General features: G+C 40.4%; 1 protein-coding gene across 2 annotated transcripts; it reads left to right on the plus strand.

Moving 5' to 3' along the window:
• The first annotated feature begins 2,792 nt into the window (after nucleotides 1-2,792).
• Arpp19 (cAMP regulated phosphoprotein 19) lies at nucleotides 2,793-22,111 on the plus strand. Of its 2 annotated transcripts, none has more exons than XM_059268245.1 (3): nucleotides 2,793-2,984; nucleotides 17,490-17,612; nucleotides 21,922-22,111. In XM_059268245.1, exons 1-3 carry the CDS (start codon nucleotides 2,940-2,942, stop codon nucleotides 22,090-22,092), a joined length of 339 nt encoding a protein of 112 aa, XP_059124228.1. In that variant the 5' UTR covers nucleotides 2,793-2,939; the 3' UTR covers nucleotides 22,093-22,111. The 2 variants fall into 2 exon arrangements, with proteins under 2 accessions (XP_059124228.1, XP_059124229.1); XM_059268246.1 differs by lacking the exon at nucleotides 2,793-2,984 and adding an exon at nucleotides 3,154-3,362.
• Nucleotides 22,112-23,613: the final 1,502 nt, after the last annotated feature.

The raw sequence follows: 23,613 nt of genomic DNA on the forward strand, positions 1-23,613 counted from the left end.
AGAGTTTTGTTAATGCATTTAGTTGTACAACAGAGTTATAGAAAAATGTGTAGGCAGGCATGGTATCATTAGGAGTCAGTGATGTTTAGAAGCCAACTTTTGGTACAGTGGATTACCATTTGTCATTTTTACATAGATGCTTTTTTTCATTGTAGGGACTTTTTTTTGGAGACAGGGTTTCTCTGTGTTGCCCTGGCTGTCTTGGAACTTACTCTGTAGACCAGGCTAGCCTCTAACTTTTAGAGATCTCCTTCCTCTGCCTCCCGAGTGCTGGGATTAAAGGTGTGCACCACTACTGCCCGGTGGGACAGATTCTTTTTAAGGTCACAAATACCATTTTTTCTGTGTGTTTGTCACATCTTAACCCAAAAATCTACTGAAGTTTACAAGTGTGTGTGTGTGTGTGAATTGTATTTGATTAATAAAAACACTAGTTAGATGCATCCATTAGCCTGACTAGTACATTTTTCCTTCAGTCTGTAGCTCTACTCAAATGAAGGGCACTGAGACTACAGCAAAAGGTTTGCTGTGAGTTCCAAGCCAGCGTGGGCTAGAGTGAGACCCTATCTCAAACTAACGAAGCCAGGTGTGGCACATGTAGGCGGGCAGATTTCTGTGAGTTCTAGAACAGCTAGGAATACATAGAGGAACTCTGTCTAAAAAAAACAAAAAAACAAAAAACCAGAATGGGGGTGGGGCAAATATCAGAAGGTTCCTTTGCCAGTATAGAATGATAACAAATACACAGTTGTTGTTTTTGTTCTTTTTGTGCAGTTTTGGTTTTGGAAACACCATGTTGTGTAGACTGAACTTGAACTCACTCGTAGCTAGCTAAGACTGGCCTTGGACTGATGCTCTTCCTCTCTCCACTTGCAAAGTTCTGGGATTCTAGGTGTGCACTACAGTTGATTTGTGAACCAATTGAGCCATTCTCAGGGGATATCTTTGTCCAAGGGTTAGCCTTTTAAGCCTTTAAAAAAAAAAAATGATTTATTTATTTATTATGTACACAGCATGTATGCCTGCAGGCCAGAAGAGGGCACCAGATCTCATTACAGATGGTTGTGAGCCACCATGTGGTTGCTGGGAATTGAACTCAGGACCTCTGGAAAAGCAGTCAGTGCCCTCTCTTTTAAGCCTTTTTATCTTAAACAGGCACTTGGTTAAGTGACTAAGGCTGACTAACCTTTCCTTGGAAGGGAACTCAGGATTAAGACTCCTTTTGTTTTTCAAACTGAGGTCTCAGTAAATCTTCCGGTCTGAGATTCTACATCTTGTTGAGGCTTTGTGTTTGCTTGTCTTTTATTGTTGTTGTCTTGTTTTCTTTTATTTTAGTGACAGAGTCTCACATAGCCCAGGCTAGCCTCATGCTCAAGCTGAGGATGACTTTGAACTTCTTGATCCTTGTGCCTCTACCTCTCTGGTGCTAGGACTACAGGCATGCACCACCACACTGGTTTTATGAGGTGCTGGAAGTCAAACCCATTCCAGGCAAATGATGCATCTACTACTGAGCTAAGTTCCTCTCTCTCTCTCTCTCTCTCTCTCTCTCTCTCTCTCTCTCTCTCTCTCTCTCTCTCTCGTGTGTGTGTGTGTGTGTGTGTGTGTGTGTGTGTGTGTGTGTGTTGTTCTGGTGCTGGAGAGATCAGAATGCAGGGATTTGCACATGCTATGCAAACCCTCTACCATTGAGGAGCTACATGCCCTACTTTTGATGTAGGCCTCATTAAATTGCCCAGGGTGGTCTTTTATTTACTCTATAGCCTAGGCAGGCATAAATTTGCCATCCTTCTGCCTCAACCTCCCAGACAGCTGGGATTACAGTCCTATACCACAGGATCCAGCTTCAGTTTTGATGGCTTCCAAATTCCATATCCAATTAGGATCTTTTGATTGTTCTCCTGCCCTCCAGAACTGCATTCATTACCTTCCAATTCCTACTAGCTGAACGTATAAGGCCACCTTATTCCAAGATGTCTGAGGGACATTTCATTGGAACCAGATGTGCCAGCAGGTATAAGATGCTTAGTAGAATGACGAGTAGATATGAAGTCACGGGACTTGGCAATTAAGAAAGTCATTATGAAGAAAAAAAGAAAGAAAGAAAGAAAGAAAGAAAGAAAGAAAGAAAGAAAGAAAGAAAGAAAGAAAGAAAGAAAGAAAGAAAGAAAGAAAGAAAGAAGAAAGAAAGAAAGAAAAAGAAAGTCATTATGGAGCTCAATGTTTTGAGCTGACTGCCGTGTAAGAACGAGGAATGGAAGCTGAATCCATTCATCGGTTATTTATTACATAGAAAATACCAAGGTCTGGGAGGGTCTCAGAGTGAAATATTGGCCTCTTCCCTAATATGAAGAGGGAAGGTGACATTACCAAAGTATCAAATTAGACAATTTCTGTCTAATGATGCTGTGCTCATTATGGAACTCTCCAGAGCAGTGATAGCTTTGAAGAGGTTGAGCTAAGAAAATAAGATCGTGCTGAGACAAGGCGGAGGAATGAAGAAGTCATGGTGGATGAGGTTAAGCTGAAGCAGAGCTACTGCAGAGCACAGAGCAAGCGGATGGGTGAATGGGAGGTCAGAGCAGTCTGGAAAGGCGGGGGGGGGGGGGGGGGGGGGGGGGGGGGACAGAGCCACAGGTAAACTACAATTCCCAGGAAGCACCGGGCGCCCTTGGACGGAAGTGAGGTGAGGCGCGAGCCGCAACCTTTGAGGGAAAAAGGAAGTGCTTGGGCGTCGCAGGGCCGGAGGCGCGGGGATAGGTAGGTAAGGGTGCGGCGCGGGAGTCTGGCGGGCCTGGGCTGCGGGCTCCCGGGGCCCGTGTCGTCACAAGGCGGCCGCCGCCAGCCCGGCGAGCGGCGGGGCAGGCAGAGGGCAGCGGGCGGCCTGGCCACCCCGGTAATCAGTCTTCTCCCGGCGTCTCTTCTGCAGAAGGAGCACCATGTCCGCGGAAGTCCCTGAAGCAGCGTCGGCGGAGGAGCAAAAGGTGAGCGTGCCGGGCTGGCCCGGCGGGTCTGCGGGAGCCAGGGGTGGCTGGAGCCTTGGCTGGCGGGCCTGCGGGAGCGCGGCCCGAGCGAGGCCGGCCTGAAGGAGCCCTCCGCCGGCCGCTGCCTGGCCACACCACACGAGGCGGTCGGCTCCTCCCGCAACCGCCCCCCCCCCCAGCCCCCCAGGCGGCTTGGACAGCTAACGTTCCTCTCCGGTGCCTCGGTGTGTCACCTGAGTATACGAGAGAGCCGGGACTCGGGCCTGTGCCAGGAACCCAAGTTTTATAGTGAGCTTTTGTTTGCTTGGGACGTTGTATTCCCCCCCCCCTCCCCGCGCGTCCCCCCCGGAAGCGCTCCGACCACTTGTAAGCTTGCAGGTAATTCCTAAAGCGGTGTCTCCTTTCGGGGGGCTGGGGGGAGCGATGCAGATCTAGGTTAGGATTGTGAGCCCGTGGGACCCCAGGATCTGTGCCTAAACCCTTTGGGCTTCGGTTTCCCCGTCGGTTAAGTCCCGGTCCTAGTGCCCACTGTCTACGACGGCCGTGCGGCCCAAACGAGAAACTGTAAACCCAGCACGACTTGTGCTCAGAAATGCCAGCTGGTGGGGTTTGCATGTGGTACTTGACTAAAATTCGAGAATTGGAGCTTTACACATTTTCACTAATTTAATCAGATATTTCTCGAGACATGGGGATATTTTTGTCAGCTCATTTGTATTTCTCCGGTGAAGGGAAGTGAGCTAGCAATCCGTCTAGGAATACAAGGCCTCTATGTTTATCAGGGCTATTGCCTGCCCATTCCATTATAATTAATTATTCTGATGCCCTGCCTTCCTGGGTACTTGGAGTCAATTAACTAAGAAAGGAGAAGAGTCCTTGGTCTCGTTTCTTAAATTGTTTATGAAGAGTTCCCAGCAATTTTTCTTAACAATCAAACTGCGCCTTTAATCCCAGCTCTCAGGCAAAAAAAGCAGGCAGATGTCTGTGAGTACCCGGCCAGCTGGAGCTACATAATGAGACCCTGTCTCAAATTAATTGATAATTAATAACAAACTGCTTTACTGTAAATGAGATTTGGTGTAATGTTTAAACTTTCTTAGGCCTTATACTGAATGTTGCCCTGTAGATGAGTGCTCTATGCCTATTCCATATGTTCCTAATCGTGTTGACTTTTTCTATTATTTCTTCCATTACAGTAGTTCTGTTCTGAGAGTACTTGTAAATTAACAGATGAAAAGGAAGAGAACAAAGATAATAAAAGTACCATGTTGTTCGGCTGTATGATACTTTGCAAGAAAGATGTCTTCTCCCTCCCTTCCGCCTGTCCTTTTTTCTTTCTGCAGGAGGGTCTCTGGGGCAGCCTAGGCAAGGGCTTGACCACTGAGCTCTATTCCTGGGGTCCCCTTCTGTTTTTGTGAGACCAGCCAGTGAGAGAAAGAGAATATGTGTGTTCACAGCGAGCACTGTACTGACTGACTAGCCACCCAGCCCTTATTTTGTCTTTCTGGGACAAGAGCTGGTGTAGCTCAGGCTAGCTGGAGCGGATGGCCCTGACACTATTTGCTCTGTTACTGTGCTGGCCTAGCCTTCTTGTTTTCAGTTTTGAGATGACGTCATTAAATTGCCCAGGCAAGCCTTCAATTTGGTGATTCTCTAGGCTCAGACACCTAGTGGCTCAAGTTGCAAGCCTGTGCCATGAGGCCCAGCTGAGCAAGGAATTTTTGAAGCCAAAAGAAAGAAAGAAAAAGAAAATGCATACAGTTTAAGGATTATAGTCTTCATAGTAATCTTATATATTACCTGTTCATATTGTAAACTTTGATGTGTTCATAGTTGCTTAGGGTTTAGGAACTCAAAGCCCATGTCTCTCTTGTCTCACACACTGAAATCAATCTTGGTTTTAATTTGATACACAATGGTGTGGTAGGTTTTTTTTTTTTTTTAATGTTGGGGTATTTGTGTAGAGGTCAGAGAACAGCCTGCAGGAGTCGATTTTCTCCTTCTACCGTGAGAGTTCCAGGATTGAACCTGAGCCATCTTGCTGGCCCTTGTTTAATTATTTTTCCCGCAGGGGCTCACTCTGTAGCCCTGGCTGACCTTTGACTTGAAGTACTCCTCTGGCCTTAAGCCTCCCAAGTTCAAGGATTACAGTCCTGCTGCCACTACACCTGACTAAAATAATTTTGGGTGACAAGATTTGTTAGTATGTTACCAAAGTTTGAAGTATTGATTTCTAGAGTATAAATACGTTTGATTAAAATAGCCTAATACAATATCTAATACCAATGATAACTTTAATGTTTTGTCTTTATGATTTTTTTCTCCTTAAGCATTTTTTTTTTAGATCTTTTTGTTTCTAGCTAATGTCATTAATATAAATTAGAGGGTGTCAGGAATATAGTGTCCCTTTTTGAATTGAAGATTGGCTGTAGATTTTAAGTGCCTGAGGCATGAACAGTATCCTTAAACAGGAGGAAAATGTGCAGAGTCACTTCTGTGTTCTTGTGAGCCAAATCACCTGTTTCTTCTATTTGGAAGAACAGTTACATGACCTAAAAAGTTGATTATTGTCTCTGGTCCCAATTGACCTTTCAATTATAGTCAAGGTATTCAGTTAAAAATACTTATAAGATTTTATGGTAGCTTGTTGTCTTATAAAAGTTTAAGATAGCTGGACCCTGCAAGGAATAGGACAAGGTCACCTTCTACCCCTTATGAATGGTATGCACTCATGTTAAGAGACCAGTGGAAATAAAATTAGAAAGCAAAATTTTAAAAAGAGAAGGAAATCAGGTAGGCACCTGTTTTTAACTGCGACATTAATTAAATATGTGTGAGCATTAAAAACACAGATATCTGTCTCTCAATTTGTATCAGTCTTAAACAGAAACACAGCCTATCTATAAACTATTCATTGTAGCTGGTATTGTGTTGAAACTAAATATATTGAGAAATGGTAGCAGCTGTTAAAGGTTAATTATCCCGTAGGCCATGTGATGACTAAGTTCTCCTTTTTAATATAAGCTATGAGGTATTAACTATCTAGAACTGAGATAACTTAACGTTTTAAAATTAGTTCTAGCTAGGCATAGTGGATCACACCTAACAATCCCAGCAGTCTGGAAGCAGAAGCTGTCCAGTTTAATAAAGCCCATGGCGATATAGCATAAAAACCTTAACTTTGGCCCACTTTAAAAATATGAACAAAACTAAATACATAATGGATATGTGTGTGCTGTGGCTTTGGTTTGTTTGTTTTAAGATGCCAGTAGCAAGTTTTCTAGAGGTTGTTTTAATAAAACTAAATGAAGTGTCTTAGAAAGACTAGCTGAAGTAGAACTCAGCTGAGGTAGAACTGAAATACTGTGTTTAAAGAACACCTGGCCAGGCTGGAGAGGTGGCTCTCAACCACCTGTGACTTCAGTTTCAGAGGATCAGTGTCCTCTTCTGACCTGTGGGCATGCAAGTAGTATACAGACATACATGCAGACAAAACACACTAACTTAAAAATAATTCTTTTTTTAAAAAGATATGGGCCAGGCATGGTAGCGTACACCTTCAATCCAGTACTCTGGAGGCAGAGGCAAGTGGATCTCTGTGGGTTTAAGGCCAGCCTGGTCTACAGAGTGAGTTCCAAAACAGCCAGAGCTATGTAGAGACCTTATCTCAAAAACAAATAAAAACCCAAAAATACAAAATTAAAAAAAAAAAGTCCTGGTACTTTTGTGCATGGTGGAAAAGGAAGAGAACTGTTAACATAGAATGTTTCAGAGTAAAACCTCCAGTTCCATTCCACTGCAAGTTTTCTCAGGCTGCCTAGAGGTGGATGTTATGGGGATGACCTTGGACAGTCCTGGCTGGGAGTAAGTTTATCTGCCCCATTATCTGTCACAGGGTGAAGTCCAAGCTCACTAGCCTGCTGTTCAGCCTCCTTTCATCACATTCTCTTGCTTCATCTCCCAGAAGTCCCCTTCTTGCCTACACTGTCCATTCTCTTATTGATGCTTCCTCTCCATCCTCAGACAAAACCTGCTTGTCCAAGTCTTTGGTTTTTTTTGGTTTTTTTTTTTTTTTGGTTTTTTGAGACAAGGTTTCTCTGTGTAGCTTTGGTGCCTGTCCTGGATCTCGCTCTGTAGACCAGGCTGGCCTCGAACTCTCAGAGATTCACCTGGCTCTGCCTCCTGAGTGCCGAGATTAAAGGCGTGCGCCACAGCGGCCCAGCTTGTCCAAGTCTTTGTGTCTAAATCCTACATGCTTTTTATTTAATCAGAATTATGCTTGGTTACATGTGACAGGAAAATGAAACTAATAGTTTGAACAAGATAGAAGTTATTTTTTTCTCTTGGCAAAGAAGCACAAAAAGCTAGCCCAGGAGTGGGAGAGTGGTTCTGAGGTTTTCAGGATTCATGTCTTTGCTGCTGCTCCACCATTCTTAACACCTCAGCTCTTAATGCAGTATGGCTGCTCCAGTTTCAGACATCTTAAGCTCATTAAACCATGAGAAAGGACACAGAGGGGAAAAAAATGTATTCTCTCCTTTATGAGAGGCTTCTTAAATCTTACACATGACACTTATCTTTTATTGTTTGTTCGTTGTCTGTTTGTTTGTTTTAATGTGTATGGGTGTTTTGTCTCCATGTATGTCTGTGTATATGTGTGCTGCTTGGTGCCCTAGAAGGTCAGAAGTGTGCATCAGATCCCCTGGGGCTGGAGCTACAGACCATTGTGAGCCACTGTCTGTGTAAGTGCTAGAGGCTGAATCCAGGTCCTTTGGAAGAGCAGCCATTGCTTTTAACCATGGAGCCATCTTTCCAGCCCCACTCTGATGTCTTCTAATGACAAAACCTACCTAATACATTTTCCGAAACATCCCTAATCATATGCATAACATGACTGTTTCCTTATATCAGTGTTTAACAGTAGATATAAAAGTACTTCCCCACCCCTTATCCCCCAGGTTTTAAAAAATTCTAGTTAATCTTGGTATTTTCTGGAGCTGTTTTATTATACCTTCTATCAGTGGTAGGCTTAATAATGTTCTTTTTTTCTATTCAAATTTTTCTGTCTTTTGTTTGTCAAATGGGGTCTCTTATCCCAGGCTGGCCTTGAACTCAGTGTGTAGTCAGAATGAGTTTGAACTCCTTACCTTATTACTTCTACTGCCTGAGTGCTGGGGTTTCAGTCATATTCCATCTTGTGGTGCTGGGGATGAAACCCAGAGCTTTGTGCGTGTTAGATAGACGATCTACCACTGAATTACATCTCCAGTCCAACCAGCTTGTTAGATTTGTTTCTGTTGTTGGTATAAGATTTTTTTACTTTATAACTTACATTCCTGAACCTATTAATTCTGTTGCATCAATGTTCTTGAGCTGATGGTAAAACCAAGAAAGTTTTTATGGACACAGTTGAAGGACATTGTGTTCATTCTGGAGACTTTTACTTACAGTCATTGAACGCCAAGCACTGGTAAATAGTAAGGATTTACAGGACAAAAGTGATTCTCTATAAAATGGTAACAGTAGTTGAACCTTCTTCACAATATCTGAAAAGGTTGGTTGGCCTTTGTTAATTCATCAGTGCATTAGTGAACATATTGCTCAGCAGACAGAGAACTTATTTGAGTGCTCAGGTTTTACTGCTGAGCTATGTAACATAGCCACAGGCTGAAAAATGACATTCCGATGAAATTATCAGCTTATTAGAATATAAAATAATCATTTTAAAGTTTTTTTTTTTAGGACTAGAGATTGAACCTAGGGAATATCATGCATATGTTAAGCAAGCACTGTACCACTGATCTACATCCCCAGACCTAGTCATTTTGAAAAGTCTTTTGCTATTGTTGGTGCTGATCTATTGAATCCAGGACCTCATGAATTTTAGATTGTGCTTTGCTACTGAACCCTAGCCCTTGAATGTTTCTGTATATGTATTCAAAGCTTATACATTAGTAACAGGGTTTCTAATGTATTCTAATAGTAAAACTCACAGAAATACATGTGTTAATCTTAGTTCATGTTTATATTTGATTAGGTTCTCTTCTAAGTGTATACTATAGGAAGACAGTTTGATACCCAACCCACCATTATTTGTCAAGAATGTATAAATACATGTATTTATAAATATATAAATATATATATGTAATTGCACTTTATCTCATCTTGTATTGTTTTGTTTTTGTTTTTGTTTTTGTTTTTTGGGTTTTTTTTTGGGGTTTTTTTTTTTGGTTTTTTCGAGGCAGGGTTTCTCTGTGTAGCTTTGCGCCTTTCCTGGAACTCACTTGGTAGCCCAGGCTGGCCTCGAACTCACAGAGATCCACCTGGCTCTGCCTCCCAAGTGCTGGGATTAAAGGCGTGCGCCACCACCGCCCAGCTCATCTTGTATTGTTAAAATATAGAAACCTGTGACAGGAGTTTTTATAGAATAAAATTTCAAAATCAGCTTTGAATTTTTAAAGCTGTTTTTTTTTCTTGGAGTTTGACATTCCTTTTTAAGCTTTTAAATTTTATTATATTTTATTAGTGGATGAGTGTGAGTGTGCAAGCTCCCGTATATAGCTGGAGTTTTCCTGTGTCCTACCTGGCCCATGATCAGGTCTCTCTCACCCACCAGTCCTGCAGCCACTCGGACCCAAGTAAACACACAGAGACTTATATTACTTATAACTGTATGGCCGTGGCAGGCTTCTTGCTATCTAGTTCTTATGTTTTTTTTTTTTTTTTGGTTTTGGTTTTGGTTTTTCAAAACAGGATTTCTCTGTGTAGCTTTGCGCTTTTCCTGGAACTCACTTGGTAGCCCAGGCTGGCCTCGACCTCACAGAGATCCGCCTGCCTCTGCCTCCCGAGTGCTGGGATTAAAGGCTTGTGCCGCTGCCACCACCACCCAGCTAGTTCTTACATCTTCAATTAACCCATTTCTATAAATCTATATCGGTATCTTTACATCTTCTCATGGCGGCATCTCCTGACTCAGCCTTCCACTTCCCAGAATTCTCCTCTCTGCTTGTCCTGCCTATACTATACTTCCTGCCTGGCTACTGGCCAATCAACGTTTTATCAATCAATCAGAGCAACACATTCACAGCGTACAGAAAGACATCCCCAGCACCCGTATGCCACAGTACATGTGTTCAGAATAGAAAACAACTTATGGGAGTCTGTTCTCTTCCTCCTGCCATCTGGGATCCAGGGACTAAGCTTGGTGACAAGTGGCCCTTTACTTTTGTGAGGGCTTTTGGGGGTGATTTCGTTGGTTGGTTTGTTGGTTGGTTGGTTGGGAGTTTTGTTATTGTGATTATTTGTTTGGTCGGTTTTGCTTGCTTGTTTGTTTTCTGAAACTCTTGATATAGACCAAACTGACCTTGAGCTCTAGAAAGCCACCTGCCTCTCTCTGCCTTTTCCTCCTGAGTGCTGGGATTAAAGGCTTTGTCACCATGCCTGCCCATCTTCCTTTACTATTGTTTGTTTTTTCTGAGACTGGGTTTTTCTTTGTAGCCCTAGCTGTCTTGGAACTTGCTTTGCTGTTGTTTTTTAAGGCTTGGTTTTATATATTGCATCCTGGCCTGGAACCCCTGATCCTCTTGCATCCACTTTGTACGTGCTGGGTTTTCATATGCCCAGCTTTTAAGCATTTGTTTAACAGGGTTAATTTTGTAGCCCCTGTTTGCCTGTATCTTTGAGACTGCCAGACTCTTACTAGTTTCTTTGCTTATTGCCCTTCTCCTGACCCCTGCTGTGGATTAAACTCAGGTCTTCATACATCCCAAGCAACTGATCTACCACTGAATTAAATCTACTACACACATGTACAGTCTGTGTGTGACTTCCTTTTGTTTTGTTTTAAAGCGGGGTGTACCTGCCAAGGCAGCCCTGAACTCACCACAAACTTCCACAGACCCTTAAATGCTGGAAATGTTGAGATACATAGTCACACTTGATTAGTCTTCTCTTTTCTTCTTTAAAATATTTTATCGGGTACCCATGAGGTGGCTGAGTGTTAAGGTTCTGGCCTTCAAGCCTACAACTTTAGTTTGATCTCCAGATCCTACTGGTAGAATAAAAGAACTGACTCCTGCAAGTTATCCTTTGACTTACTTCCATACTTCCTCTGTTATGACATGCACATGCCTCCGCATAGCATACATACATGTAAAAGAAATTACTAGGATCTTTTTTGTAAAACAAGTACTTGTAAGATAAAATAAATATAAGTTAACACTGTCTTCTTTGGGGTGGGACACAGTGAGCTCTCAGTAAGTTTATCCAGACTGTCCTTGAACTCATACTCAAGTGATCTCTAGCTCCATGACCAGGAGTAGATGCACCTGCCAGCACACCCAGTAGATGTCTGCCTGGTACATAAACGTGCTGGTTTCAAGCCATTTTTTTTATCATAATAAGTTGATAGCTGCTCACAGTGATTAATATAGGAAAGATCAGAGTTCTAGGATCTGTCTTAATTCAGACAGAAATTATCCTTTGTAGCAATAAAGTCCACGGTAACCAGAACGGCTTCTCTGCTCCTGACACTGCTCATAGTTGAAACAGCAGAAATCATCACCTAAGCCTTGCTGCCATCCCAGTCACCTCCAAGGGGGAGATTCCAGACCCCTGGCTTTCATTCCTCAGGGAAAACAGCCCTGTTCCTGGGTGGGCTTCTAGTGCCAGTTAGGTTTCCTTCAAGGACAAAACAGTGATTGTCTTTGATCCCTATTGTGGTGCTGGGACCTACTTTCAAGGATCAGGCACCTGTGTGCAGGTTATACAGCACACAGGCGTGTACCTTGTCATCGTTCGGTACCAGTAAGTAGCACCTGCTATCCCATGCCCACCATGGGGGCTGCACAGAAAGCAGGGCCTCTGTATTTCTTTCTGTTTCGTTTTATTTGGTTTTTTTGAGACAGGGTTTCTCTACACGTAGCCCCAGCTGTCGTGGAACTAACTCTGTAGACCAGACTGGCCTCAAACTTAGAGATCCTCCTGCTTCTGCTAGGATTAAAGGTGTGTGTAGCCACCACCTGACTGGCCTATATATTTCTAATAATACGTTTGTCTTAGTATCTGTGTTACTCAATATAGGTGCACTAGCTCTTATTTGATTAGGGCTTGACTAGTATGTTATTTCCCCTGTGTTTACTTTCTACCTATTTCACTTTTAAAATTTTACTTGGTAAGTGACTAGTTTTTGTTGTTGCTGTTTAAAATCTGGCTCTGAATTTATATTTGTTTATTTTGGCCTTTTGAACAGGCTCTCCTGGAACTTCCTATGTTGACCAGGCTTGTGAACTTGGTGGCAATCCTTTTGGCTCTGTCTCTCAAATACTGGGATTACAGGCATGACTGTCTCCGTTGGCTTCCAGCTACAGACTTAAATGGACAGGGCATCAGTCCTTTTATGGTTATTGTGATCATTGGCACTTTAGTTTTTTTTTCCTTTCATCTTACCCTTTGTTACTGCTGCTTTTTTTTAAAAATGGCATCACATCTTTTCTGTTCCTTTGTTATTATTGTGCTGTGTGTGTGTGTGTGTGTGTGTTATCTAGTCCCATTATTATTTCATTAACTTCCCCTATTGATTTTCTTTTCTTCACTACTAAACTAACAATTTGGCAATTTTATGCTTTATTTTTGTTTAGTTAGCCCCCTTTAAAACTTTATTATGCAAGCCTGGTGGTGATGTCGCATACCTTTAATCCCAGCACTTGGGAGGCAGAGGCAAGCAGATCTCTATGAGCCTGGTCTACAGTGCAAGTACCAGGACAGCCAAAGCTACACAGAGAAACCCTGTCCCCCCCACCAAAAAAAAAAAATATGATCACTTGTATATTAATTTATTTTCTCATTGCTCTGACTCAATATCTGATAAAAGTAACTTAAAAGAAGGGTTTATTTTTGCTCAGAGGTTGAGGATACAGTCCATGATGGCTAGGAGTGTATGGCAACATGAACCAATGCAGCTATAACTAGAAGCAGAGATGAATGTTGGTGTTCATCTTTCTCCCTTTCCCCCTTCTAATATTTAGTGTATGTGCATGTGTGTGTGCACTTGTGTGCATCTATGTGTTTTGTGTAAATGCACATGGGAAGACTAGAAGAGGGCTTCCTTTGGAGCTGGAGTGACAAGTGTTTGCACAATACTTGTCTTATTACATAGTTGTTAAGACCCAAACTCCAATCCTTGTGATTGTACAACTTCTCTTAAACCACTGAGCCATCTCTTTAGTCCACTTCCTTTTTTAAATTCAGTCCCTAGTACCCCAGCCTATGAAATGATACCACAACATCTAGAGTAGATCTTGCCACCTAATTAATCCATCTGCAAGCTCCCGTACAGATGTTTCTAGATATTCTGGTTCCTGTCATATTTTGACAGTCATTATAAACCATCATGACTTCCAAATTATAAACATTTAAATTAAAAATACTATCCTCTTGTGTGTTTTTCTTTTTTGTCTCATTTTATTTTTACAGCACTTGGAATTGAACCTGGGACCCTGCCCATTCTTGGCAAGTGCTCCACACTGAGCCACACCCCAGCCCTTTATTCTTGCTTACCCTCCTTTCTTCTCAGATGCTGGAAATTATGAGTCCAGGGCCTCTGTTCCCTCTGACATAGAGTACATCCCTGGCCCTTCATCTTCTCCTACCCACCCTGTTCCCCCTCCTACAAAAGACATCTATGATATAATATTTGATGCATGCATATGTAACCTATTTTTTTCTTTGTTTTATATTTCCTTCTCTTTATCTCAACACACACACACACACACACACACACACACACACACACACATACACACTGCCCTTCTTTTTGTTTTTTGTTTTTTTCATAGCTAAAATAAATGTTCGTAATATCTTTGATGTTCAAGAAACTGTAATCATAGCAAATTCTGTGTCCAATTCTATTTTTAACATGACTATAAGTATAAATTATTCCACTTGATTTTTTTTTTAACCATCATATAAGGAGGGTAAGAACAAAAGCTACTTGACATATTTCAAACAGAAAGGAAATGGTTTGGGGTACTAGATTACAAATTCTTGAAAGGGTTGGAAGAACAGAAGGGGAAAAAGATGTTTTCAGAGGCAAGGATTGAAGAAAGTCGTGTTTGGAGCCTTTCATCTACTCTACTGCCATGTAGCTGCTACAAGAGCCCCTGATTCTCTGTGGATACCCCACTGGAGGAACTCACAGGGGCCTGCTGCTCTGTAGCAGCATGATCAAGAGAAGAATGGGCTCTTTTCTTCTACACTTTTTCATTTGTGGACTGCCTAATTGGAGTACAGTTGGGGAAATGTAGTTTTAGCCTTCTATTTGTACTGTTTGGGGAAGCATGTAGAGAGGAGCGAGAATGGCTAAATGCCAGCAGCCACTGCACCCCACCCCACACGTTTATATCTCTGTAAGTAAATCTGTAGCTGTGTTAGAATGTTAGTGAACATTGTTAGCTGGAGTTATTTAATGTAAGATCCTAAAACTTCGGCAACTGCAGTAGATTAAGAATGTTTTATATGGTTCTCGAAAAGTATTGTAGAAGTCTTGATAGTGCCTAACTTCGTTTTAAAGTATACCTTAGGTCTGTCTTTTCATATCTTTCCTTCTCCTGTTGAATACAGAACAAAGTTTGAATTCATCTAGGAAATTCTACTGATAGCACTTATTAATAATGTGTTATGTATCGACAAGGACATTCAAGGATTGGATTCTCCTCCTCCTTCATCCTCCACTCCCTCTCTTACCTTTCTCCTCTCCCTGTCCTCTTCCTTGTTTTGAGATGAGGTCTCGTCAGTCTCAAACATTTGAGATCCTAGGTTCAAGGAGTTATCAAAAGAAGTGTGTTTGGGTTTGAGGGGTATGTGTGAGGAGGGGAGAAAGAATGTCTGTCCGTATAGACATGGAACTGGATATGTAAACCAGCCTAGCCTCATTATTTTTTCTTATGTGAGCATGAGTGTGGGTGGATGTGTGCTATATCTATACATGTGAAGGTCAGAAGGCAACTCTCAGACTTGGTTCTCTCCGTCCACCATCAGAATCAGAGATTGAACTCAGGTTGTCAGGTTTATGTGGCAAGCTCCTTTAGCTGCTGTGTAATCTTTCTGGCCCAAGAAAATCTGATTCTGACAGGAAGGTTTGAAAGTGCTGAGACTAACGGCCAGCAGTTGACTTTGGCTCCTTTTCAATAAGCATTATTTAAAATGGGCTAACTGGACAGTGAAACCCAAGAATAGGGCCTTTCATCAATTTTTCATCTAAGTTTTGCTTTGAAATTGCAGCTCTGAGAATGCCAGTGAGTTGCAGTAGATTTGTGTAGTGAAGGGTAAGCAGCCAGCCACTAGATGTCGCTAAGGCTCTAGCACACCTTATTTTTGTATTAGTGTCTCCAGCTTTACATAAGTGCAATGTCCTTATAGCTTTACCTGGTTAGGTTCTAAACTTTGTAAGACAGAACTCATGCATAAAATCAGGTTTGAAAAACTCCTTAAAGAACTGCCGCAACAGTCAGGAAACAGAGGCAGGTGGATTTCTTCTGAGTCCAAGGCCAGCTTGGTCTATATAGTGAGTTCCAGGACAGCCAGAGATACAGAATGAAACTCATTTCAAAGACAAACAACAACAAAAAGCACCATAAAAAATGATGATATTGCAGTTTGAATACCAGCTGAGGTGTTGTGGTTTATGGAGGCTTTGTGTGTAGTGGTTTATGGAGGCTTAGTTTAAATGTGACAATAATCAGCAGCGTGTTGATATGCTTACACACTGAAAGTTACCAGGGTTTAGATTGTATACCTCACACTTGAACTTTTGGACATGCCGTTCTTAAATGTAAGGACTAGAAAAATGGTCATTTAGAGTCTTACCTGTGCTGGATACACAAGTAAATTTTGTATGGAGCATATGTGTGGATGGCCACAGTAAGAGATTGTCAGCATAAATACATGAAACTGCAGCCTAGAAGGGGGAAGCAGGACATCTGAATCAGAAAAGGCAGGTTTATGTAAAGAGATTAGAAAACAGCCGGGCGGTGGTGGTGCACGCCTTTAATCCCAGCACTTGGGAGGCAGAGCCAGGCGGATCTCTGTGAGTTCGAGGCCAGCCTGGTCTACAAAGCGAGTTCCAGGAAAGGCTCAAAATCTACAGAGAAACCTTGTCTCGAAAAAAACTAAAAAAAAGAAAGAAAGAAAGAAAGAAAGAAAGAAAGAAAGAAAGAAAGAAAGAAAGAAAGAAGAAAGAAAACAAAGGATATCTGCCATTAGCAACTGTTCTTCAAAATCCTCTAAGACATTAAATGTGGGGTATAAGGGAGTTGTTGAGGGTCAAGTGTTAATAATACAGTAGAATATGTATAAATGTAATTTTGAGGAAAAATCTCCAAAAAAAACATGAGCTTGAAAAGTTCCTAGATAAATTATTTACTTGTTATATAAGAACAGTTGGTTTGACATTTATAGATTTAACATTTCTGCTATTTTACTTCATAAATAACCTTAGAGATTCAAAATGTGCCAAAGTGTGATTTTGCCAATTCAGAATGAGTCCCATAGCTAAAAGTACCCTTGCCAGCTGCTCAGCCTCCCATCATAGAAGACCTGTGAGTTTTTCGTGATTCATTGTTCCTGTCATGAGGTGATAAATTCTTTCCTGTAAGATAGTGTTTTGAAGAATATGGACTTAATCAGGATAGGTATTTGAGAAAATGGTCTTGAGACAGTGACAGGACTAGAGGTATAACCGAGTACCCCAAGTTTAATCCTTAGCACAGGAGGGGTACATTTAATGACAGTCTTTTTAGGAAGCTGACTTTGAGACCTAAAAATGTGTGACATGAACAGAATTGCCCTTTTTGATGGTAGGAGACAGGGACTCACTCACTGTAGCCTGGCCTTGAACTTGCTGTAGTCTTCCTCAGACTCCTAGGTGCTATTATTACAGGCATGAGCTCTTACACCCAGCCAGATGTGAAGATTGCTGAACGTATTTCTGTCCTTTACAGATATCAAGGTCTTCTGAATTGATTTAGTTAGGAAAAATATGCTAGTATTTGGGCAGCTGTTAATGTCTAGTAAAGAGTCTAAGGAGTTTAAAACCATACGTAATTTTGAATAAATAGGAAATCAGAAAGGTCTTTTAGATTTTGATAATACTAAGAAAATTCTCTAAATATAGACAAAGAGCTGAAGAGTTCCATAGAAGGTGACTAACTATGAATGTATTATACATGACTGGAAAGTAACTGCAAGCAAGACTTGAGAGCTGAGCTATCTGGATATTTTTATCCACTGTGTGGGGTGTTATACATGCATCACAGCTATAATAGAGCTATCACATGGGACATTTGAGAGGAAAGACAGAGGCGTTTGAAAGGGTTCTGTGCTTGGTTTCTTAGTCAGAGGCTGTATTACTTGGCATTCAACAACGAAAGTCAGAATCCAGATATTAAGAGGTGAATTATTTTCAAAAACTGAGTTGTAACAGAAATAATTTACTTGAAATTATTTCAGGAAATGGAAGATAAAGTGACTAGTCCAGAGAAAGCTGAAGAAGCAAAATTAAAAGCAAGGTATCCACACTTGGGACAAAAGCCTGGCGGTTCCGATTTTTTAAGGAAACGATTGCAGAAAGGGGTAAGTTATTGAGTATCTTCCCTCACGGGGAAATGAACACAGTGTGCTGACAGGCCATGAGATGAATATCTGCATTTTTAATCTCAGCTTACCAGGTGCGTGTGTCTGTCTTTGTCAATATTTTACATAGTTCATATCATGAATATGTATGAAAAGAATCAATTATAATGCTTTAAATTATAAAATATTCAAGTATGTAGCATAGTACAGATAATAATGTAAAAGAATTCCTGTGACCACCACCTTCATTTAATATTGATATTTTGTCATCTTTGTAATTAAAGTAAATGTAGATATAACTCAAACCTACCCTGTCTTTTCTGTATGGTCCCTTTCCCTCTTTTCAAAGAGAACCGATGTCTAGAAACTGGTAGTGTACCCCACTGCCCTTATTAAAGCTTTTACCATTTGGAAAGCAAGTCCCACGTAACGTCCAGAGCCTTAAGACCCTTTGTATTTGGATGAAATGATCACTTGTAAAATCATCTAATTTGCTTCGTAGTTCATTCCTTTGATCTAATTTACATGTTATAATTTTAGTAGTTCAAATTACTGAAAACATTTCATTATTTCTTAGCATTGAAATAGTAGTGCTAATTTTCTCTCAACTCCTTCCTTCTTAGAAAATTAGAGTTAAAACACATTTGAATTCTTTATCATGTGAGGATCAGAGAATGGTGAAGTATATGTGGAAGATAATTATTGTATAAGATGCTAGATTTTTATGTTTCTCCTTAAGTGTATTGGTATTGGCTACTTATATACAAAAAACAAGTCTGTGGGTGTACACCATAGTTACATATGGACTGTTTTCTCAACTCAAAACTGAATGTGATTTTTACAATTGATTTTTAAAGGTATCAACAAATAACATGTTTTTTTAAATGTGTGAAATGAAAGGATTCACATATTTCAAATAATAATATATGGGTAATTATGTTAAATATAGAAAAATGCAAATTTTCTGTACCATAACACGGAATCTAGTAGGGAAATTATCCCAAATATCAGGGACCTTAAAAAACATTAGCATGATCCTAAATAAAGGAATTTAACAGAGGAAATAGAACTATTAAAACAGACACTGTTTACATCCATGATAGAAATCAGTGAAATTTCATCATAACTAAATTCAACCAAAGTGGAAAAATATTAGAATAATTCCTACTGCAGAGCTTGAAATTAAATGTAGTTAATACTTGTCTGTATAAACATTAAAATCATTACTCTTAATTTTGAAAGTGTTTTATGGAAGATTCATGGAAATATTTACATTTGACTAATCTCTTATAAATTAATGTAAGGGTGTAATTGAGAGAAAAATAACTTCAAATTTGAAGCTTTTTTTTCCTTCTTAAAGCTTTTACTGTAATTAGAAGCAGCATCATTGTTCAGCATCAGAGAAATAGAAGTTATAATCAGTCAACAAAATAGAATATGTGGTTATTTAAAATCATGACTGTAAAGGTCATGTAGTGGGAAACTAGAAATATCAGAGTGAGAACTGCATTCATTAGGAACCTAGTTATGCAGGATGTGCATGGGCTGTCCACTTACAGAACCATACTGTTAGGTATATTTTCAGCTATGACCTAATCATGTATAATCCTGGGCATCAGATATCTGTTTGCACTTGACTGGTTACTAGAATTTAGGAGACAATTTCTTCACAACAGAATTAATATATCTTAAAGTTGGTATCGTAGGTGTAAATAGTTGGAAATGAAGTAAATGCCACTTGAATCAAATCTATAGAATTTGAAATTGAATGTTTGAAAGATTCTGTATTTTCCCAAACTATCAGTGAAATAAGCCTTTTTGTTGTTGTTGTTCTAGAATTTGTTTCAAGTCTGAGTTACAAGGTTCTAGGTTTCAGTTTTCCTCTGCCATGATAGTTGACAAGCTAAGAGACTTAGTTTCTGCGTTATTTGAGAGGGTTGAATTAAATTCAATTACCGTATTGGATCTTTTTCTGTATTGTTCCCATTGGTGATATTATGAAATTAATGTGTTATATTTTCACTGGGCTTCTAATAATAATATCATGTCCATGGTGAGTTATAGCCCATCAGAGTGGGTAAGGATTTGAACAGTCTAGCCCATGATTTTCTGTATTTGTAAGGTTTGTAAAGTACCAAGACTGAGGGCCCAGTTCTAATAAACATGACTTTAAGGTTTGTCATGTTAGGTGATAACATACATAGAAACTGTTTTAGTGGGAAATCAGGTGTGGTGGAACATATGTAGCACTTGGGAGGAGAAGACAAGAGGATCAAGAATTCAAAGTCGGGTTGGGGATTTAGCTCAGTGGTAGAGCGCTTGCCTAGCAAGTGCAAGGCCCTGGGTTCGATTCTCAGCTCCAAAAAAAAAAAAATTCAAAGTCATCCCTGCTACATAGCAAGTTAGAATTTGAGGTCAGCCTGGGCTACATGAGACATTGTCTTGAGTATGAATGAATGTGAAGAGAGACTTGTAAGATTGCCTCCATATGATCTAAAGTATGTTTTATTTGGTTTTAAGGGGTTTATTTTGCTTGAGATAGGGTCTCATTATAGCTCACACTGGCCTGGGGCTTACTAAGTAGCCCAAGCTGGCCTCAGACTTGCTCTGATACTCCTGCTGCACCAAGACTCCAAACTGAGGATTATAGGAAGTAATCTAATATATATGGCATGTGTGTGTGTCTGCACGCACGTGTGTGTGCATGTGCGTTTATTCTCTCTATCTCTCTCTCTCTCTCTCTCTCTCTCTCTCTCTCTCTCTCTCTCTCAGTTTAGAAATTGTTAAACATCTAAAAACTGCTAGACTATATCTGTTGGACCCTAACCTGAGAAAAAGCAGGCTCCTTCACCTGTACCACCTGTCAGTGTCTGTTCTGCCGGGTTTTGTTGTACCAGTATCTTTGCTCAGATTCTCTGGGCTTCACTGTGAGTTTAAACTCTAGCAATAGTAAAATGTAACTTTTATTCTCTTCAGCAGAATATCCCAGTATGCAATTAAATGAGATCCTTTTCTGATTAAATTTTTCTAGTTAGAAACCGAGTTCCATTAAATTGGAGGAAATTATACAGCCTACAAGATGGGGGAGAGAGGTTAAAGGCTCTTGTTGCCAAGACTGGCAATCTTAGTTCAGTCCCCAGGACTCACGAGGTGGAATGAGAGAAGCAATTGTAAAAATTGCCTTCTGACCTCCACATAGACTCTGACACACATACCCACTAAAAAAAGTAAACCAAAAAAAATTGTTTATGTATGTATATATGTATTTATTTATTTATTTATTTTAGCTTGCAGTGTTTAGTTTCTTATTTTGTACATTAAGTAACACAAGAAATTTACCAGGCTGCTTTGTTGTCCAGATGCCAGCCAGTAAAAGAAGCAGTGCTTCATTTTCCTTTTTAAGACAGGGTCTCGTAGTTGAAGCAAGCTTTGAGTGTCTGTCTTCCTGCCTCCGCTTCCTGAGTGCTGGGATTCCAGGTGTGCCACACATAGCTAGAAGCAGCTTCTTGCTTTGGGGCATTAGAATTCCACACTCTTTTTAAAAAGCATCACGCAGCCGGGCGGTGGTGGCGCACGCCTTTAATCCCAGCACTCGGGAGGCAGAGCCAGGCGGATCTCTGTGAGTTCAAGGCCAGCCTGGGCTACCAAGTGAGTTCCAGGAAAAGGCGCAAAGCTACACAGAGAAACCCTGTCTCAAAAAAAAAAAAAAAAAAAAAAAAAAAGCATCACGCAGAAATGATACTGCAGCAACCTCAAAAGTGCCTTGCCCACATTTCATTGTTACTGCTCCATATAAAACTTGTACAGTGCTATCCAAAAAGTAGTTTCTAATCATAGATCCATTGGCTTTAGGCCAGATGGGGCTCATCAAAAGACTAGTCAGGAGGAGCCAGCTAATAAGACCTGCTTCCTAGGCCATTCAGCAGTCTTATGCTAGCTGTGAGTCCCAGCTACTTCATTTTAGGGTCTGTAAAGTCTGTGACATTTTTTTTCTTCTCATTATTTATCTAGGCCATCATTTCATCACTGTATCATTTGCTTTTGCCAAGCCCAGAGTTTAATGACCAAAACATCTTTGATTGTAAAAGTTACTAGGATGGTTGATATAATTGGTCATTTTTTAATCTCTTGCTAGCTCTTGATATATTAGTTTATGTATAGCAGACATTCAGTAGAAATCAGCTAAACATGATGGATATAAGCCAGGACTCAAGCTATGGTTTCTTTATTCTCCCAACCAAAATCAGTCTAATGGTATCAAGAACTTTGAAACTCTAATCTAATTTTTTGTTTCTGTTTTTGTTTGCAGCAAAAGTATTTTGATTCTGGGGATTACAACATGGCAAAAGCAAAGATGAAGAACAAGCAGCTTCCTGCTGCAGCCCCGGATAAGACAGAGGTCACTGGTGACCACATTCCCACTCCACAGGACCTTCCACAGCGGAAACCATCCCTGGTTGCTAGCAAGCTGGCTGGCTGATTAAAAGAGCTGAACTGCATGGGTCTTCTAATGTCCTTTATTTCTCCTTACTGCGTTACTTACCCACTTTCTGTTTCCTTTCACTCACTATGTCATTGGAGACTGACAGCTTTGCAGGTAGTGGTAGTGTGTGCTGCTGTTGTAAGGGAGCAGACATGTGTAGAGGTTTGGGTTAGTTTAACAGTGCACTGATGCAAAGGACGTGTAACAGCAACTTAAGTAATTGACGTTACAATAATTGTACATATTACCTAGCTGGTGTAGGGCTGGCTCCAACAAGTAGCAAGCAAGTTTTACAGCTTTAATGTTCTGGCTTTCCTTACTTCCTCGTAATTACAGCTTTGTATGTTACTCTTATTTAATAGAACCTCTGTTGTATTGATTTCTTCTGTATTTTCCTTTTGAATTTTGTAAGACAGAAGTTTAAGACCACAAGTTGGAAGACAAGTCACATAATTCAGACACAAGTAAATGGGCTGCAAAAGATTTGAATAACTGCTTGGACTTGACGGCCTTAAACCTGCTGTTCCAGCTTTAACAAGAGCATCTTACCTGGGCGATATTTGCCCGTTCTGGTGTGACTTGTGTGACTCCAATGCTTACCAGCTGTCATTGACGCTCATGCTCTTCCTCGGGTCTGCAGTGCTGGGACAGCTTTCTTTGTTGAAGACGTGAATGGGTGTGCATGTGCACTGACTATTGCATTCACTTTTGTGCCATTTTTGTAAATACAATAGTTTTGCACAACCTTTTACAAATGTCTGTATTAATTTCACCATATTAGAAAGTAGATAATGTGCCAACCAGAAGCACAAGACTTCCTACACAAATCTGTCCACCATTACTGCTTTTGTATAAGAATAGTTTACAATCTTGAGCTTATTAGAATACCAAACTGAAATTACTCAGCCTGATACAGAATTAAGCATTTTCATTTGTTACTAATATTCATGACTTTCAGTGGCCTTGTACAAATATGATATGTTGCTTAGGCATATCTTTTGTTCTATGCAGAACATTTCATTTTGACTCTTTACAAAAAAATTACAATTCATGTAATTTATATAAACTTCCTTAATGTAGAAACTTTTTACTTCCACACTCAACTTTGGGGATACTAAAGTTAAAGGCTTGCATTCTCTGCCTTCTATGTTCTTCTCAACCCCCATCTTCTCTTTACTTTGCTTCTGTGACTCGTGTTGGGCTGTTCCATTTATATAAGAGCATACATGTCTATCTCTACTTTTTAAACTTGCTTAAATAAAAGGATTTTTGTGAGGGTTTTTTGTTATGCTGAGGATCAAACCACTGTCTCACACGTGCTTAACAAGCACTGTACCACGGAACTACACTCTTATCCCTAAGGGAACTTTATAATGAAGCAAGTAGTTGAAAAGATTGGTCTAGGAAACTGTCAGGATAAGCTGAATTCTGGTTAAATAATTTTAAATAATTAGGATGAACTAGGAGAATTGGGCTTATAACAATTACAATGATTTATGTGATAGGTAAAACATTCAT

The sequence above is a fragment of the Peromyscus eremicus genome, chromosome 7 (genome assembly GCF_949786415.1).
Source record: "Peromyscus eremicus chromosome 7, PerEre_H2_v1, whole genome shotgun sequence".
In the NCBI taxonomy this organism is placed as follows: domain Eukaryota; kingdom Metazoa; phylum Chordata; class Mammalia; order Rodentia; family Cricetidae; genus Peromyscus; species Peromyscus eremicus.

Excerpts from the sequence above, each read along its gene's own strand:
- Arpp19 (XM_059268245.1), top strand. The coding sequence starts at position 2,940 with ATGTCCGCGGAAGTCCCTGAAGCAGCGTCGGCGGAGGAGCAAAAG. Across the intron at positions 2,985-17,489 it reads CGTCGGCGGAGGAGCAAAAG|GAAATGGAAGATAAAGTGAC; the intron begins GTGAGCGTGCCG and ends AAATTATTTCAG. Across the intron at positions 17,613-21,921 it reads GGAAACGATTGCAGAAAGGG|CAAAAGTATTTTGATTCTGG; the intron begins GTAAGTTATTGA and ends TTTTGTTTGCAG.